Raw genomic sequence first — 18,162 nt, forward strand, 5'->3', positions numbered from 1 at the left:
AAACTCTATTGTTGCACGTTCACAAAAAGGCAGATGCTATCCTTCCCATGTGAATGGTAATCACATTCATTCTACAGGCGACTTCCTCTGGGAGTCAGTAAACTGGAAACTGCATCCTTTACCCAAAATAATGTAAAAGCAGGATACAAGGACACAGTGACACATGACTTGGGGGAGAGCGGGGATCGAACAGCCGACCTTCTGGTTACTGAACGACCGTCTCTACAACATGAGCCACGGCCGTTACAATAATGGTTACATTTACAGCAGGAAATTGGACAATAACACAGCACAATAACATTAGTATTATAGAATAAAATAAAAAACTCAAAATTATGTATGTGCTGTATAATATATAAAACACCAGACAATGAGACTCAGAACCACTGGTTCAAATTTGTGTTTACAAACCTTGTACAAAAGTGTACAAAAGAAAAAGGTTTTTAAATATTTTCATAATTTTGTAGTTTGGGTCACTTTAGGAAAAGTCATCAAATTTAATGACGAAAGAATGACATTTCCAGTACAGTTTTTTATTGCTGTCAAATGTCAAAACATGTCAAATTTGACCCAAAAAGTATGCAAGGAAGTGATCTCTATAGAGACAATCGTCCAACAATAAACGACCACATAGGTCGTTTTGAAATGTGCCAAATTACGACCAAGTATTTCCTGTTGTAGTTTAGCAACCCAAGTAAAGTGAACCGCAAGTGTCATTTCTGGGATTTAAACCCGAACCATTTTGTCGGAAGCCAAGCGTCTATCTCACTGAGCTAATTGGCCAGTGATTGTTTTATTGTTTACTACATATTCTGTAACTTTCAACCATACTACCGCCTCACTGAGCCGCTTCCTAACCTCAACCATTAGTGTCCCATGTAAAGACGTAACGTGTACAACCTCACTGAAAGCCTAATACTAACCCTCCAACCATGTCCCGGTGACGACAAATTGACTTACATATCACCAGTAAAAAACACTCAGATATTCATCAGCCAGTTAGCTCAGTGAGATGTCTTCTTCCGACCAGACGACCCGAGTCCGATTTGTGTTATTCACTATTTAACATGATCAATAGAAGTCACTAAACTACAATACGTAACACTTGGTCGTATTTTGGTGCATGGTAAATCGACCAATATGATTGTTTATTGTTGGAGAACTTGTTGTTTCTGTAAATGTCGACAGTTCCCCTTATTGAAATGCGGGTGATCGGAAAAATGTGCATATTGTGGAGTCACTCACCTGACCCCCAAGCAAACCAACAGCTGGAACTTGCCCTCTTTCCCAATGTTTCGCGGCGAGGCGCTGATGGAGTTGACGTAGTGGCACAGCAAGTCGCAAGGTGGCTCCTTTACCAGCATAGAGCCCGGGGGGTGGCCTGCTTGGTCGGCTGTCTCCATGGAAACCACGGTCTTCTCTATTACAAAGCGACACATATACAGAATTTTAGGATAGATATATACTGCAGTTTCAAGTGCCAAATTCCCATTTAATGCTTATATCCTATATTGTAACAGTGGCGCAGATGGGGCAATTGACATGAATATTTTAAAGTATTTCAATTGTTGAGTACATGTCAAGCCTTATCTAGCTAAAGAGAGAAAAGTTACAAACACAGACTGTTGTTCCTTCTTTCTTTCACATTGAGCAAACAACACTTTTTTTTTTAGGTAAAAGACAAATAGCGTACGTTTGCCTGGCTTCACAATTTATGTTGTTGATCAGAGCAGATCCATATCCTCACTTAATCTCACCAGCGTCCACATTGCCGACACCGCGCACCTTGCGAGTGGGCCCGAATGGGGTACAGACGCTCCCCTACTTACGAACATTCGAGTTACGAACAACGGTACATACGAACATTTCTGCGCGTACTGTATGTCGAAAAATTTTCGGAAAGAAATGCTGTAAGTTAGCTTTTGTATTGCGCGTAGTGCTTCTTTCCGCCGCTAATACCGACGATTGGCGCTGTGAGAGCTCATTGGAGGCTGAGCAACGTGGCGAGGAGGAGGAGGAAGAAACGCCGGACCCCATGAAGCAGGAAATAACTTTTGAAGCCGATTCCAGCGACGACGAAGAATCTCTCATGATGTAAAATCCTCCTCTTCCTCCTCCTCCATCATCTCCTTAAGCATCGAGTACATCTTCCAAAAGTAAGTTAAACTTCATTTTATTTATCTTATTACGTACATGTACATACTGTGTGTGTGTCTTTCACTCTCTCTCTCTAACATACGTAGTACAGTACAGTACTGTACGTATTCTCTCCATTTTTTTTTCCAGTTTTTTTCAGTACAAACCAATGCAGGTTACTTGTAGAAGCCTTAAACATACTTATATAAACCTTCAATATACTTATATAGGCTTTAAACATAAATTATAATACAAAATATAGCACTGAAGCAACTTACGAACAAATTCACCTTACGAACGATCATCCGGAACGTAACTCGTTCGTAAGGTGGGGCGCGTCTGTATATGCCACAGAAGAAGCGTTACTTCCGTGTTTCACACATCAGCTTTGTTTCCGATTGCTGTTTGTGGCGTGCGGGCCGCGTCCAAGTGTTACGCCTTTGTGCCCTTCGGTTGCGCGTTCCCGTCGACAGGTGTAAGTGTGTATTGTGTCTGTCTCAGTTGTCCGAAGCAATTCAGAGAGCTGAGACGCCCTGGGCGGGAGCGCGCAGTTGGGGTGCGCAGGAGTGGGGGTGCAAGTGTTGGAACGCGACCAGTAGTGGCTGGAAACGGTGCTGATGTGTGAAGTCCGTGGCATCTACCTAATAGGTGCTCGGTTCCCGGTGTATGCTTTCCTCTGAGTCTGGAGCTCATACCGTTCCAAGTTCTGCCCGCAGCCCCGCTCCAAGGGGCTCGGGATGGTGGCTTGTACATAATTAAGCGGCGGGAAGGTTTGGCGGCTGCCTTTTTCCCCACACCCGCCAGCCTCCGCTGGAACGGGATACGCGCAAAAAGACATGGCGGACGAGCAAACGCTGTCGTAAACAACAATGTTTTCTACTTCCCGATTCTTTCATTTATTTTGTTAAATGTATGCAAACCTTTCACCCCAAACTGCTGAAGTCGTTAGTTTACTGGAAAATAAAGAAATAAAACTGTATTCTATTGGGTGAAGTGTTGTTCATATGCCGTAGATGCTCTTCACTGCCTCCTGTGAGAAAATATCGGCCATAGCAGGAAAAACCGCGCTGTGTATGATGAAGGCAGCAAAACGTGTGCTCGCAGGCGTACAACGTCAAGCAAACCCTTAGAAAGTAGAGGGGACGGATCGTGCTCTTCATAAAACTTGTGTCTCCCCCGCCCCCAGTGCCATCTGCACCCATGTTGCAACATACATTTGAAGTGACTTATCCTATTTGCATAAGGTGCCAACAATATAATTTACATCTCACATTCACCACAAAAAAGTCTCAAACATCACTCACCAAAATATTATCACATTCATGAAAAAAAATCTTACACTCACAAAACGCTCTCACCAAACAACCTCTCACTCACACCAAAAAACTCAGACATCAACCCAAAAACTACTCACATACCTGTCAACTTGTACGTTTTATACGTATTTTATACGTATTTTATACGTTTTTTTACCATTTCAAATCATGTACGCCGTACACCGACTTTTGTACGGGGAAAAAAAAATGCGCTGACATGCGCATGCGTAGATATACATAGAGTAAATATCGTGGAAGCAAGCATGGAGGAGCCACCTTGTAAGAAACGAAGAACTCAAGGATCGGGTCGACACCAGAAAGAATGGGAATTACTTCAAGGTGAATATGATGGCTGGATTAAAGCATCGTTAAGAGGCACTCAATTCTCATTCTGTGTCCCTTGCAATAAAGACGTGAAAGTTGCTGCGAGTGGATTTTACGATCTGAAGAGCCACTTTAAAACTGCCGGACACGTGGAGAATGTGAAAAAAAAACAATTCACATGTCCCATTAACCAAGCACTTCGTCTCTACCGCAAATCCTGCAGCATCCCACAAAACGACAAATGCGGAAATTCTCTTCTGCCATTTTCTTGCTGAGCACAACATTGCTTTCACAGCTGCGGACCACTTCTCGGATTTGGTGAAAGTTATGTTTCCGGATTCACAGACAGCTAAGGTAATTTATTATTATTATTATTATTATCATTCATATCTACAATGAATCAGCATTTATGGCACCGTGTCAAAAACTAAAATTTTATATTTTAATATTATATTTTTGCAGGAGTTTGCATGTCGGAGGACCAAGGCTACGATGATTGTTAAGGAGACCAAGACACCAATGAGGAGGATGAAATCAGGCAAAGCATCACACCAGCCATGCAAGCAACTTTTTTTTCCTCTGTTCGCTCCTTCTACGAGGCTGTTGTAACTAAAATGATACAAAAATTTCCATTTGAGAATACAATACTGAGTGACTTGGTGGTGTTGGACCCAAGAAAGAGAGAGATGTTGGATTACACAAGTATTGTTAAGCTTGCAAACAGGTTTACACCAGACTTTGATCAGGAACAATTAAAAGATGAATGGGAAGACTATCAACTAATACCTGATGATCTTCTCCCTCAGAAAAGTCAGGATGGACAACCAATTCGTCCAGAGACATTTTGGCCTCATGTGTTCAAAATGAAAACTGGTTTGGGGCTGGATCGCTTTCCACTGATGAGAAAGATGTATCTAATTTTACTCAGCCTTCCTCACAGTAATGCTGATAGCGAGCGGGTTTTCAGCCATGTGAGGAAAATTCATACAGAGTACAGAAAGACAATGGGAACAGACACTCTTACTTCTTTATTACAGATGAAATTGAACTGTGACAACTGTTGCTCACAAGTGAGACCCTCATTAGAGCAGATAAAGTCTGCTAAATCATGCACATTGGCTTACAATAGGAAGCACTGAAGGCACAGTTTATTGCATTGTAAACTTTTTAAATTGAATAAAAGACTTTGTATGCAAATTACCTTTGTTATTTCTATTACACTGTCTGGTTACCGCGAGTAAACATGCGTCGTACGGTGTTTGTAAGGTTTTTTTGGGGTTTGTAAGGGGAATCATAATCATTTATAAGGGCAGTTATAGGCAGAGGTTGACAGGTATGTCTCATGTCCTATAAACATCAAACATGCACTAAAAAAACTCATACAAAAAAAATGCACACACACTAAAATATCGCTTTTACAAAATCTCTCATAAGACTCACATTAAAAAAAAGTCACACACATAATACTTCATATACACAAAAAAACTTTCACACAGAAAAACACTCAATTATCCCAAAAACTTCACTTGCAAAAACAAAAATCACATGCACAAAAAACACTGATGTACACACAAAAAACCTGACATAGGATGATACACTCAAAAAGATCTCACCCAAAAATTCTCACATACAACATAAAAAACTGTTATGCTCACACAAATTTCACATGCACAAAAAACCTCATGTCCGCCAATACCCTTTACACACAAAACTCTCACACGACAAAAACCTAAGCACCAAAAAAAACAACCTCTCACTCAGACCAAAAACCCTTTCTAAACTTGACTTACAACAATATAGCGTTTCACTCTTAGCATAAAAAACTCATACAGCCAAAACCTAGATCAACCAAAAAAAAAACTCACTCACACATATACTTCTTACATATATCGACGAAATTCTCACATTCATAAAAACACCTCTTAGACTCACCAATAAAAAAAATCATTCACCAAATAATCTCTAACTCAGACCAAAAAAATTTTGCACTGCACCAAAAAACTCTTACACATATCCAAAAATCTTTCATGATGACTATGAAACCTCTCATAAAGAATCTCTCTCACACTAACACACACTAAAAAACCTCTCTACTAACACCGAAAAACCTGTAACTCACACATAAAAGAAAATACAAAATATCACATATACCAATAACTCTTTCAGTCACAAACACAGTCAAAAAAACTCTCACATTGTCCAGAAATCATAATTGTTTTATTGGCGCCATGCGCTTTAAATGCAGCCTTAAATGCAATTGAATTCAGTTAAGATTCCTGAATGTAGAGGGAGACAGTTAGAAATGATATGTTATGTGGAACAACACTCACCCACAAAGTCCCAAACAAAGACGTTTCTCTGGAAAAGACGGCTGGACTTGAAGCCATGGAGAAGGAACTTCTCCAAAGAGGGAACCAGGCCTCCCTCGCCACACAGCAACATGGTCAGGTTGCCTCTCTGCCACAATGGAAGAGACAAAGAAAGACCAAGCAGAGAAAAGTATGTATCTTATTTATTACACTATATGATTATACACTTGTTTTCATCCAAATGAGAAATGTTTGGCCTTGGTGAAGGTCAGTGCTCCACGTAGTTTAATATGTTAAGCTATTTTTCTGGTGCCAGTCTAGTGATTTTTGGAAATCCATTAGCTGGTGGAGGTGTACCTAATCAAGTGTCTTGTCAGCGTGTACATTCTAGAGCGCCATTATTTGCAAATTTTGATATTTATTCCCAATCTGACTAGAAAACACATCTGCAGCAATTCGCAACACAATAATTTCATACATTTAAGCATCTCTGGTCAGTATGATTTATTTTATTTAAATGTTTTGGGTTTTGATATAAAGATAAATATTTATTCTAAACATGATAAAAGCTAGGTAAATTCTCACTGAAGGCCCAGGTAGTACCAAATTTGAAACTGATAATACCGTATGTGTTAAATTACATCCACACACCTCTTGTTCAGGTTTGTGAAAGTGCTTGACGAGGTTATTAGCCGCCTCCCTCATGTCTTCATGGACTTCAACAGACAGCACTCCTGTCAGGACAGAAACACAAGAGTACAATTAGAAACATAAGAAAGAGTGATGGTAGGTACAAGAACCGCCGTTTATCACAAGAGATCCTGTCCAGGAGTACGTACTTGCCCGGTTTCCAAGGGAACCCAGCACAGCGCGTACGCCCTGGGAAGGCGAGGACAACTCCAGCGGCGTCCCGGTCCATCTTCCGGAATCTTCCTCCCCACCAGGTGACACCATTTGACCAATGAGGACTCGTTCCAGGCTGCCATCGCCCACGCCTTTCCCCAACCATCGGCCGCAAGGGAACCTGGCAAGGAGGAACATGCACATTTAAGAAACAGAAGAAAAAAATATCACAAGGGGAAAGAAATTGTCATTTTTATTAGGTACACCTGCACAACTAAACATGGTCCAAAATTAGAGCTGTTTCCTTATACGCTATATTTGATTTTATTAGATTGAGCAGGTGTACCTAATGTTGTGGTTGGTCTGCGAACCCAAACGAGAAGCATAAAGCTGTCTGAGTCCCTAAAGAGTTGAGTTGATGATGACAGAGTACCTAAAAAAAATCAGGGTGTGTGGTGTATTCTGCGTAACTGAGAAGCATGTACAATTCAAAGAATTCTTACTTGTATGTGTGGCCCGTGATCTCATTGTAGACCATCACACAGTCAATGAGACACTTGGCCAGCAGGCCCGAGTTTTCCTGTCCCAGCTGCAAAGTGCTCAGTCGGCCCAGGTTCTTACACTGGAAACAACACGACAAGCTTTGAGGTTGAAGTGTCTTTATAAGGCTTTAAACTTGTGTTTCATTGCACAAACATTTAGAGTAGCGTTGGTACATCTGCCAGTTTTCCATTTGTTTCTATAGGGTGTGTCCTAATTTGGGTCATGGTTGAGTTGGAGCTTATCGCAGCTAACTTTCGACAACAGGCAGGGTACCTGGACTGGTCACCACCACCCAGTCACAGGGCACATACACTACTCACAAGAAGTTAGGGATATTTGGATTTCAGGTGAAATTTATGGAAAATGTCAAAATTGCCGCTGCAGTGACATCATATCATGAAAGTAGGACATTTAAGTAGAAGGATACACTGGTGATTTCCTTATCTGAAGCAATTGATTGAAACAAAAGTTAACAACAATGGTGGGTACGCCACAACAAAAAATGTCCACGTCTCAATAACTCGTTATGTGCCCTTGAGCATCAATTACTGCTTGACAACGGCGTCTCATGCTGTTCAAAAGTCGTCTCTTTGTCTGCTGAGGTCATTGAGGTTCTAGGGTGATGAGTTTCCAGCCTCTACACGGCGACTGAGCTGATCCCACAGGTTTTCTATAGGATTCAGGTCTGGAGAAAGTGAAGACCATCCCATTTGAGTTACACCAGTCTCCAACAGCCGTTCCCTGATGATGCCACCTCCATGAGCAGGAACATTGTTGTCAATGAAGATGAAATTGGGCCCATGTTGTTCATGTAGCGTCACAATCACTGGATTAATGATCAGGTAGTATGGGCTTGTCACTGTTCCATTCACAAAGTGTAGGGCAGTTCTGTACCGACTGGACACACCTGCCCACACTGTAACAAAAAGCTCGTCTGGTGACAACAGTGGCTGATGCACAGCGCTCTCCTTGACGTCTCCAACATTGTTGGTGGCCATCATTTCTGCTCAATGTGAATCAACTTTCATCAGAGAATAGCTCTGAGGCCCACCGGTCCCTCGTCCAGCGTAAATGCTCCCATGCCCAAATGATGCCTTTGCCTGGTGGTGTGGTCAGGTACCCTTGCGGGTCGTTTAGCACGCAGACTACGCTGATGTAAATGGTTTCGAATGGTCTGCTGCGACACTAAGGTGCGAGGCACCCAAAACGTGCCTGTGGTTGAGTGACATTCATCATCCGGTTTCCCAGGACATTGTTCACAATGTAGCGGTCATCAGCATGAGATGTGGCCAAAGGATGTCCACTTCTACTTCTTTCTGTGACCCTTCCAGTCTCTCAGTATCTCTGTTGCAACCTGCTGATGACACTCTGTGACACTGTAAGCTCAATTGCCACTTCCGTCTGAGAACGTCCTGTTTGAAGCATCACATGGCAAGGTACTGTTGATCCATTGTTAGGTGTCGTTTGTCTTGGTCTCATGATGTCAAAATGTGAACAGTATGATGAGGCCGACTGTTTAAACATCAGCTCTAGTAGATTCCAGGATTCAAGGATCAAACACCTGGTATGAATTTTGCCTTTAAGCTCCTCGTTGTGCAAAAAATACTGAAACATTTAACAGTTGGACATGTGCATTCAAGAGCTTAGAGAAGGTCACATTAAGTTCACCTGTAAAGGTTTGAATGTGTTTTAGGCTCATCCTGAAATTTCACCCAAAAGCCAAATATCCCTAACTTTTTGTGAGTAGTGTAGATAGACAAAATAACTAGAGGTGCTCCGATTAACTGATTAATTGACAACAAATCAATTATCAAATTAACTGACAATAAAAATTAAAAAAAATACAAGCAATTACCATAATCATTAAGAGCAGGGCTGCCCAACGTTTTTTGCCCCATGCTATATTTTAAGCAGTCAACCTGCCGCAGTTGCCTTTCTTTTGGGGGGTAGTTTACACTTTTTATTCATAATATTATGACTTGTTATTGTTATTTTGTGTGTCTTGACTCAAACCTGGAAAAATATCTCCTGGGTATTCTTGGGGATCTGTCTGACTCCTGAATCTCTCATTTCTCCAGACAAGCACACCCATGGATTGACGGTCGCCATGGCAATGCTCAGCTTCTTCATGGGGATGATGGCGACGCGATAGGGAATGTCTGCAGAAAGGCGGTTATTTTTTGGCAAAAATATAATTTCTTGTTTTCATCTATCTATCTATCTATCTATCTATCTATCTATCTATCTATCTATCTATCTATCTATCTATCTATCTATCTATCTATCTATCTATCTATCTATCTGTTGACAGAAACAAACACGGAGGTCCTCGCATTGTGAAGGTTGCCTATGGAATCTGTGTTTTTGTATGTGGACCATGGGACAACAATGGACACTTAATTTTTCATTTTTCATTTTCCTTCCTTCTTCTTTCCGTCCTTCCGTCCGTCCGTCCGTCGTCATTTTATTATTGCCTCATCTTTTTATTTATCCTGCTTTTCACCTTTTAATTTAATCCTGTTTAGAATAGTTATTTCTTTGCTTTGCCTGTGTAAAGCACTAAGGATTTGCCTTGTGTTTGAATGGTGCTGTCTAAATAAACTTGCCTATGGGCACGTTTGTCATAGTAATGAACAAATGGGAGTTGTATTTGTATTGACTCACTGATGGAGGCGAAGGCGTGCGTGAAGCAGAGGTAGTCCACCGTGTTGAGAGAGAGAAGGTGGAATAGAAACTGTTCCCTTTCTTCCTCGCACAGAAGGAAGGCGTGAGGCTTGTATAACTGTCTGTGTGGACAAACAAGAGGAAACAAGGTCAGGTAAGACACCAGACAAAGACAGAAATGAAATTCTTTACTTAAGCAACTCCTGGTTTGTGAGCATCTCTTTAAGGTGTCGTGAGAGCATCTTCTTCTCCAGGGCCAAGCTGATCCAGGCCCGGGCTTGTCCCACCTCAGACAGACCCTCACTCATCGTCTGAATAAACCTGACACCAAGAAATTACGCACATGTTCAATAATGTTAAGTAGTAATTTATCATTTTTAATTGTCAATTAAGTGTTTCCCAGGCTAACATTTTAACAGAGGTGGCAAATCCAGGCCCATGAAGTAAAAATCCTGCCACAGTTTGGCTTTAGCCATTGATGCTAGCTAGTTCGTTAGCTCCCTAGCAGGTAAACGAGCACCATGGGAGCTACAGTAGGGAGCTAGCTAGCTAGCACCTGGGGTTAAAGCCAAACTGTGGCAGGGTGTTTGCTTTCTCTGCCTGGATTCACCACCTCTGCATTTTAACACAATGTGTCATTAACCTTTCATCATTTGAGTTTAAAAAAATAAATCTTTTTTTTTTGTTTTGTTTTATCGTCAACATTGTACACTTTGACATAGAATCACTGATTAAATTGGGTAAGGGTACATACAAATATAGCCCCCCCCCCCAATTTTTTACTTTTTTCCCACCAATAAAATAAACCATAACTTTTACAACTCTACTGATAAAAAAAATCTATTCAAGAAGGGATGTACAAAAATAAAAAATCATGTAGTTACACCGGTGTTCATGTCTTTTATAACAGGGGATGTGGCTCTGTTCAGAATTATATTTAAACTCATGTTAAATGGGAATTAGCACACACCACAGCCCCCATCATAAACAACAACACAATAAATTAAGTTCTGATGTTCTAGTAGACTTTTGCTGACATTTTTGTGGTCAGATCTTACAGAACATGGTCAGCAGAGCGCTTCCAAAACAACAGAAAGATCTTCTTATTCAAAAGCAGCAGTCAGGAGAAGTATTCCAAAAAACTTTCTCAAATGAAACTTTGTGACTCACCTCATATCTTGTACCAAGGATCCCTTTAAAAAGACAGCGCCATCGTCATATGTTCTCTGCTCTGCGCCTGAAAATATGTGACAGAAATCAGAACCTGCATCTCATTTAGAGACCAAATGGACTACACTAGATTAGATGACGTAAAATGCATTACAGCATATCAATCTAATCTATCCTACCTGGAGACTGAGCAGGCACCTCTGTTTTCACCAGGGCTGCCTGGTAATGAAGCAGGTGCGACCACAGAGAAGACTTCCCCTGTTTAAACACATAAACAGTCATATTTACTATGACGCCTCTGTGAGTGCACTGAAATAATTTAGTTAACGTGACGATGCGTGATCACGTCTGACCTGTTTCAACTGCAGGCCGTGGCCCCAGGTTCTCTCCAGTAGGTCGCACAGACCGTGGATCAGTGTGTTCTCCTGCAGTCCGCTGATGTTGGCCTCCCCCTGACCCACTTCCACACTCTCCTTTCCCATCCTCTCCATCAACATACGTTTGGTCTAGAGAAGCAGAGAGAAGTGAAAAGTAATCCATCAAGTCAGAATGTTTGTAAACAGTCTTTTATAATAGTTATGTTGTGTCTGTCAAGTCGCTTCAATTTTTCTAACAGATGCAGTCACATACTGGACCAGGTTTAACATCCCAGGGACATACAAGGCAAAAGCATCTTCATCCTGGGCATGTTTGATCATATTAATTTGGAAATAACCCCAGCCTACATTCCCGTCGTCTGCAGAGCAGGGCCAGTGGTTAAAACTGAGCAAGCCTGGAGTGATAAAGCCACCTCAAACGGCCATTTCTCATCTGGAGCAGCCAAGCACATATCCATGATGCTATTCATCAATTTCTGTTCCACTTTCAATACACTCTTCCCCCATAAATTAGTATCCAAACTCTGCAACCTGGGGATTACCACACAACTGTACTCACACTGCAAAAACTGAAATCTTAAGTAAGATGTAATTTCTTAAATTTAAAAGCGCTTCCAGACAAATCCCAAACCACCAGCACGCGTCAGCAGCCGCTCGGCATGACACTGCTGTCACCAGCGGAGCACAGAAGCAGTTAATTGAATGAAAATGTGCAAAATAATGATTCACCTTCTAGGCGCTAGTCCTTAGTACAGCGTTTTGAGTGCAGAAGAGGAAAGAATATACGCACTGCTAGATTTGACAGGCTGACTCTCTCATTTAAATATCGCTCTACTCAGAGTACATACATTTCATGAAGATGCGTAGTTGATACAATTAAGTCGATGAAAGAATTTGCGCAGTCAAAAAAGTGTGCAGCAGCGCGACTTTTTAATTAATTCACTCTCGGCCATTTTCATTGAAGCAACCCCCTTCGCTCCCGGCTGTTTTACTGGATTTTGACAGATTTTGCAAGGCCCACAGAATATTGTGTTATCTTGCTATAAAAACCTGGAACCTACCAAAAGAAAGATTAGAATCTCTACTTTCATCAGGAAAAAAAATATTTGTATCTGTTTCTGTTTTCCAGCAATTAACATTAGAATATAGACAAGTTTCATCATTAATCACAAACCTGTTGAAAACACTGGCAAAAAAAGCTTGTTGCAACATGGCCCTGGCTGAGCTCTTATATTCTGCTGCCACTTGCTGGCCGTTTTTTGTAATAACTACCATTGCTTTAAGTGACCTCGTCATGTCAGAAGTTGTATCACAGCCTTCTGTATGCTCGATCATAAAAAACATATAAATCTGTTTTTGAGAGTGAAGGACAAAGTATAAAAAACGTATTTATACGTTTTTGGATTTGAATGTATAGCACCCGGGAGAATATGCCCCCAAATGCAGGCTTCTATAGAGCTTGCTGATGATCTGATTACAGTAATTTCTGGCCTATTAGGCGCACCTGGCTATAAGCTGTGCTAGCTAAATTTGGGGAATACTCAAGTTTGTTTAACACATAAGCCGCACCCGACTGTTAGCCGCATAGCATTATTTAAAGGTCTATTACGCCACTGGACAGCAGCACTACAAAATGGCAAACTCCTATGGTATAGAGTGCACTATCGTGGAGAGAGAGAGAGTGAGTCCAAACACAACCATAACCTTCATTTGTTAATGACTTGTTGACCACCAAGAGCGCTCACCTTCACTCGACACTCGCTCAGCAGCCCTTGAACAAACTCTCTGTGGGTTTGAGCAATGACTTGAGGCGACAGGTCCAGAAACTTCAGCTGGTTAAGGTGCTTCCTTGCCAATGATTGCTTCTGCGGACGAAACCAAAATCAACAAAGACATAAGTAAAGTGCCTTTTTGTACGTGCTTGTGTCTCAATGTCAAAGCCAAAGCACCTGTCTTTGCTCGCCGTCCGGTCCTGAGAGCTCTGCTGCCGACGTCCTCCTGGGATCGGATCTGCGTGATGCAGTGACACGGCTGGACCGCCTACTCAGACGTAAACAATCACACACTCAGCACTGAAGAAATGGCAGGCACAAAATGGACCCAAAATACCATCCCCGTGCAAAGTGTGCATTAATTTTTAAACCTTGGGGTATTTGACAAAGCAGGCCATAGTTAATTGTAAAGAATGCACTTGGTAAATGTGACAAAAAAATGCATAAATTGGTGTCTTGAGTGACGAGATAATTTCATTTTGTGACCATGCTATTAAGTCCAAACACTTGTATCGCAAATCATCGTTCTCCATTGAAACAAATTGAAGTGCCATTAAATAGAAATATATACAGTATCTATATATTTATAAATATTAGGGGTGTGAATTGCCGAGTACCTGGCGATTCGATTCGTATCACGATTCATAGGTCACGATTCTGTTCGATACCGATTAATCCCGATACAAACCTATAAATTGATTATTGCCATTTTTTTTTTACTCAAATTTAGAAAATACTAATCAGTAAACTTGTACATGTACACTGTAAGATTTGTTTGAAAATGTATTTATTTATCTGAAAATTCAGGTTTATAACTGAACCACTGCATTTAATTAAATTAATTAAATTCAGAGGCGGCCACCTCCAGCCTGAGCCACTGATATCACTCAACACCGCGCTCCAGCTGTGTTGATTGAGCTCGGCAGCAACGCATTTTAACTGCAGTTGCAGTGTTGCGCCATTATGGAGGCGCTATAGCAACAGCAGTGCACCGGAAAGACCTGAAGCAACAACCGAAGAAGAAACAGCTTTAGTTCCTGGAGGGAATTATATCAACAAACACCACAAAATATAGCGTAAAATTCTTTTTCACCATTTACATTTGTTCGATTTTTTTGAGCGTGGCTAAAAGGAAGCCCAGTGATGTGGTCTGTACATCCTTTTCTTACTGATAAAGTCATCCTTTCCATAGTATGACACCCATTTTTCTTGATGTTGTTCACCAACCCCGGATGAAAGACTTACTTGTTTGTGCTTTGCGAGTGTATGAGGACCTCAGCCTGCAACTTGGGAAAGTAGCCCGGCTGGTGGCGACCCTGGCCGATCCTCATGTCCAGGAGGTGCGGGTGTATGGCGGTGTGGTCGGCCTTCAGCAGCCTGTGCTCGATGGCCTGGGCTGCATGCACAGACACAATGAAAATGTCATGAAAACACTTGGGATGCACCAAAATGAAATTGGTTGGCCGAAACCCGAAAATGAGAAACGCTTGGCCTAAAAGCGAAAGAAATTATGACAATGTTTAATATTGTAGATTTTTTATTTATTTATTTGTTTAGCATTAATGGCTTCGACTGTGTAACTACCTAAAGTCAAGGCATTGCAAGTGCATAAAGTACTAAATAAAAAGAATAAATAGAAGTTTTGCTGCATTTGAGAAAGGTTGGTAGTCGGATTTGCCCCACTTGGATTGCTCCAATTCCAACCTCAGAGGGTTTGACATAAATGTAAACAACAAAGATCGCTGATTCAGATTAAATGTTTTTGTTGTTCAAATTTACACAGCCATTACAAATCACATTGTGTTAAGTGAACCTATGTCAAATAACTAAATTGACAATCAAGACAGATAACTAAATATCTGTTTAAAATCTTGTAAATTACGTTTTGCCATTCACGGTTTCGTCTCTCCATGCGCCATTGTCGAGTGATCTAATTTCGTTACATGATTTTAAAATCTCCTATTTAAACGGCTGTGTTCATTTTCTGCATCCACTGGAATTGATAAATGAGGCTAAATGAAGAGCAGATTGGAAGAGGTACACAGAATAGCTCATCCCCCAACACACTCTTTAGTGCACCTCCATTTACCCTGCTGGACCCCACCCTCTCCAAAAAGGCTTAATCTGGCACTCGCTTTGCCTTTTATGTTAATTGACTTTGATGTTCCTATGAAAAATGTTTTATTCAGTTTGATGTTCTCATGCACAATAAAGGAACTGACCACAAACCAAATGGGTAAATATGTTTAATAGGACCCTCCCCACAATTTTTTTCAACATTGAATAATCAGTGGATCTTGATAGAAAATTTCATGCAAATGCAAGAGTAGGTTTTTTGCAAAGGAATTTAGATAGGTATTTATATAAGAATTCTGAATTCAGTAGGATTGTTTATATAGCATTTTAACTACACCATATGGTTCCCAAAGCACTTTACAATTGAAGCCTCACACTCACATACATATGCATACACATGCATATAGTATGTTAGGATTAAGAAGATGATGGCCATGGTTGTTTTCCTGTGGGTCGGCAAGGTTCTGCGTGCACAGGAGATCCTTCTCAGATTCGAACGAGAAAGTAGTCCCTCACAACCTACCGGTATCCTTTGTGGCAATCAAATACATTAAAGTGAAAGACACCAGACAAAGTAAAAAACTAGGGCTGCACGATATTGGAAAATCATGCGATATGCCATATAGTTGCTGAATATAGCAGGCCTATTCATGACGATGCTGCTAAATTTTGTTTCCCCCCCCCCCTCACTCACACACACATCCACTCACAAACACAAACAAACGCGTTCTCCGGGTGGGACACTAACCTGTGCCGAGAGCAAGCGCCAGTGTCCCGACAAAATAGCATACCTGTCGGAGTAGCATACCTTGCACTTCTGTGCATGAGCTGTAGGAACGGGTTGGGTGTTAGGTTGAGTTTAGGGTGAGGCTACAGGGTATATGGGTATGCTGATCTGACGAGGTAAGGTTAGGGTATCTGTAAGTAAGTAAATGTCTCCCAGTATTGGCTTGATGCTAACCAAACCTGAGCAACTTCCATTCATATCAGAATGCGGAAAAAGAAGGAAAGTGAGGCGCTATGAGGAAATCGAATGTGACCTACAGCGACCGAACATTTTATACCGCCAACAGAGTGGCATAGGAAAATGCTTGATGCTCAAATGTAATATAATAAGCATGATGATGACCCGTTCATCTGTCTTTCTGTTAGAGGTTGCCAGCTATAAATAGTCGGCTTGTGTGTGTGTTTATTTTGTTGAGCTTGTTACCTGTTTTGTTCTCTTTTCTGAATGGCTTCAAATCGGTAGCAGGAGCCGTTCCAGGTCTGTCTTTTTTCATAAAAACGCATGTCTGGGGAGTCAAAACAGTCTCACGCCATCCTCCCGTCAGTTTGAATAAAAACTGGCAACGCAACAAAATGGCATTATACAAACACAGGTGGAGAAAAAAACATAAACAGCCAGCCAACAAGGGACGCTGTGGGTTGCTGACGTCATAAGCGATTCAGCCGCTGCGAGCGCACCACTGGGCAGATTTTGAGCGGTTAATTTAAAAATCATGAAATACTCGGTTAATATGTTTTAATACAATAAGCCCCTAATTTTGTCCTGATCTGTCCAATACACTTTAAAATTATAGTTAAACATATTAAAACACACTTTGTTAAAACACATTGTAAATGTATTTGAACACAAAAAAAGAGCAAAAACTGTACTGAAAGTGTTTGACTTTTGCGTGCTGCCGTGCATCATGTGGTCAATGCATCTTGCCGCGCGGAGATGCTTGGGTGTAGCATCGCTTGTGATTGATCCATTTAGTCCAGTGCTTCTCAATTATAGCTATACATACACACCCCACCCCACCGCAGGAAGAGGACAACATTTTGCGTCTCCCCACCCCTCACCCCCAACTCTCCACGGCAACTATAAGTAGTATAATTTGTCTATAAAATTGTGGTAAGTACACCTCTGCAAAGGAACTAATACTCCTTGCGCACGCTAACACTGAGAGTGCTACTGCCACCTACTGTAGTAGATGTGCAACACTTTATTGCAGTACGGCAAGAAAAAACATGAAAATACACACACGCTCCCGCCACCAGTTTTGCGCAGTGGAACAACGACCCACTCTACGAAGCAGCGTCCGACTGTGTAAATAAATAAGTAATAAAAGTGCCGTGGCACTGTACGGATGAATGAGAAGGGGAGTCGTGTCAGTTATTTGTGACAACAGGCTTATTCTGAACAAAAGATGAAGGTAATCTAGTTAAAGTAAAGTTAAAGTACCACTGATTAGCACACCCACCTAAGTGGGGCAAAATTCTTTCTCCGAATTTGACCCATCCCTAGAAGGAGCGGTGAGCAGCAGCAGGAGCCGCGCTCGGGAATCATTTGGTGATCTAACCCCCCAATTCCAACCCTTAATGCCATGAGTGACAAGAAGGGAGGCAAATGGGTCCCTTTTTTATAGTCTCCCAGTCTCAGGGCAGACACTCTACCACTAGGCCGCTGAGCTGACTAGCGCATAAATTGTACACACATCAGTGTATATTTCCTCACTTAATTTTTTTCAGGGGGAGGGGCATTTAGGGAAAGCGGCGCTTCCCTTGCAGTCTTAGAGCAATCACCACTGGTGTGGACTGTGTGTGAGTATGGGCAAATGCTGTGGCCAACAGCACCTTCTGCATGACA

At 41.5% G+C, this 18,162-nt stretch overlaps 1 protein-coding gene and 1 long non-coding RNA gene across 6 annotated transcripts in view; one reads left to right on the forward strand and one right to left on the reverse strand.

The window, feature by feature from the left end:
* The window catches only part of LOC144053496 (DENN domain-containing protein 5B-like), a 56,050-nt gene that overhangs the window by 5,130 nt on the left and 32,758 nt on the right, over positions 1-18,162 (reverse strand). For all 5 annotated transcript variants that reach the window (XM_077567996.1, XM_077567999.1, XM_077567998.1 and 2 more), the window contains 14 exons: positions 14,700-14,850; positions 13,632-13,722; positions 13,428-13,547; positions 11,659-11,811; positions 11,485-11,563; positions 11,306-11,372; positions 10,328-10,456; positions 10,136-10,257; positions 9,485-9,630; positions 7,432-7,550; positions 6,925-7,109; positions 6,737-6,819; positions 6,107-6,233; positions 1,246-1,420 (listed from right to left, as the gene is read on the reverse strand). In XM_077567996.1, the coding sequence (XP_077424122.1) occupies positions 1,246-1,420; positions 6,107-6,233; positions 6,737-6,819; positions 6,925-7,109; positions 7,432-7,550; positions 9,485-9,630; positions 10,136-10,257; positions 10,328-10,456; positions 11,306-11,372; positions 11,485-11,563; positions 11,659-11,811; positions 13,428-13,547; positions 13,632-13,722; positions 14,700-14,850 (1,747 nt within the window). The remainder of the gene's footprint in view (positions 1-1,245; positions 1,421-6,106; positions 6,234-6,736; positions 6,820-6,924; positions 7,110-7,431; positions 7,551-9,484; positions 9,631-10,135; positions 10,258-10,327; positions 10,457-11,305; positions 11,373-11,484; positions 11,564-11,658; positions 11,812-13,427; positions 13,548-13,631; positions 13,723-14,699; positions 14,851-18,162) is intronic.
* On the forward strand, positions 3,753-4,973 carry LOC144053505 (uncharacterized). The gene is made up of 2 exons (XR_013294460.1): positions 3,753-4,130; positions 4,239-4,973. It is a non-coding gene; the product is annotated as an uncharacterized LOC144053505 (long non-coding RNA).

The sequence above is a fragment of the Vanacampus margaritifer genome, chromosome 6 (assembly GCF_051991255.1).
Source record: "Vanacampus margaritifer isolate UIUO_Vmar chromosome 6, RoL_Vmar_1.0, whole genome shotgun sequence".
Classification (NCBI taxonomy): Eukaryota; Metazoa; Chordata; class Actinopteri; order Syngnathiformes; family Syngnathidae; genus Vanacampus; species Vanacampus margaritifer.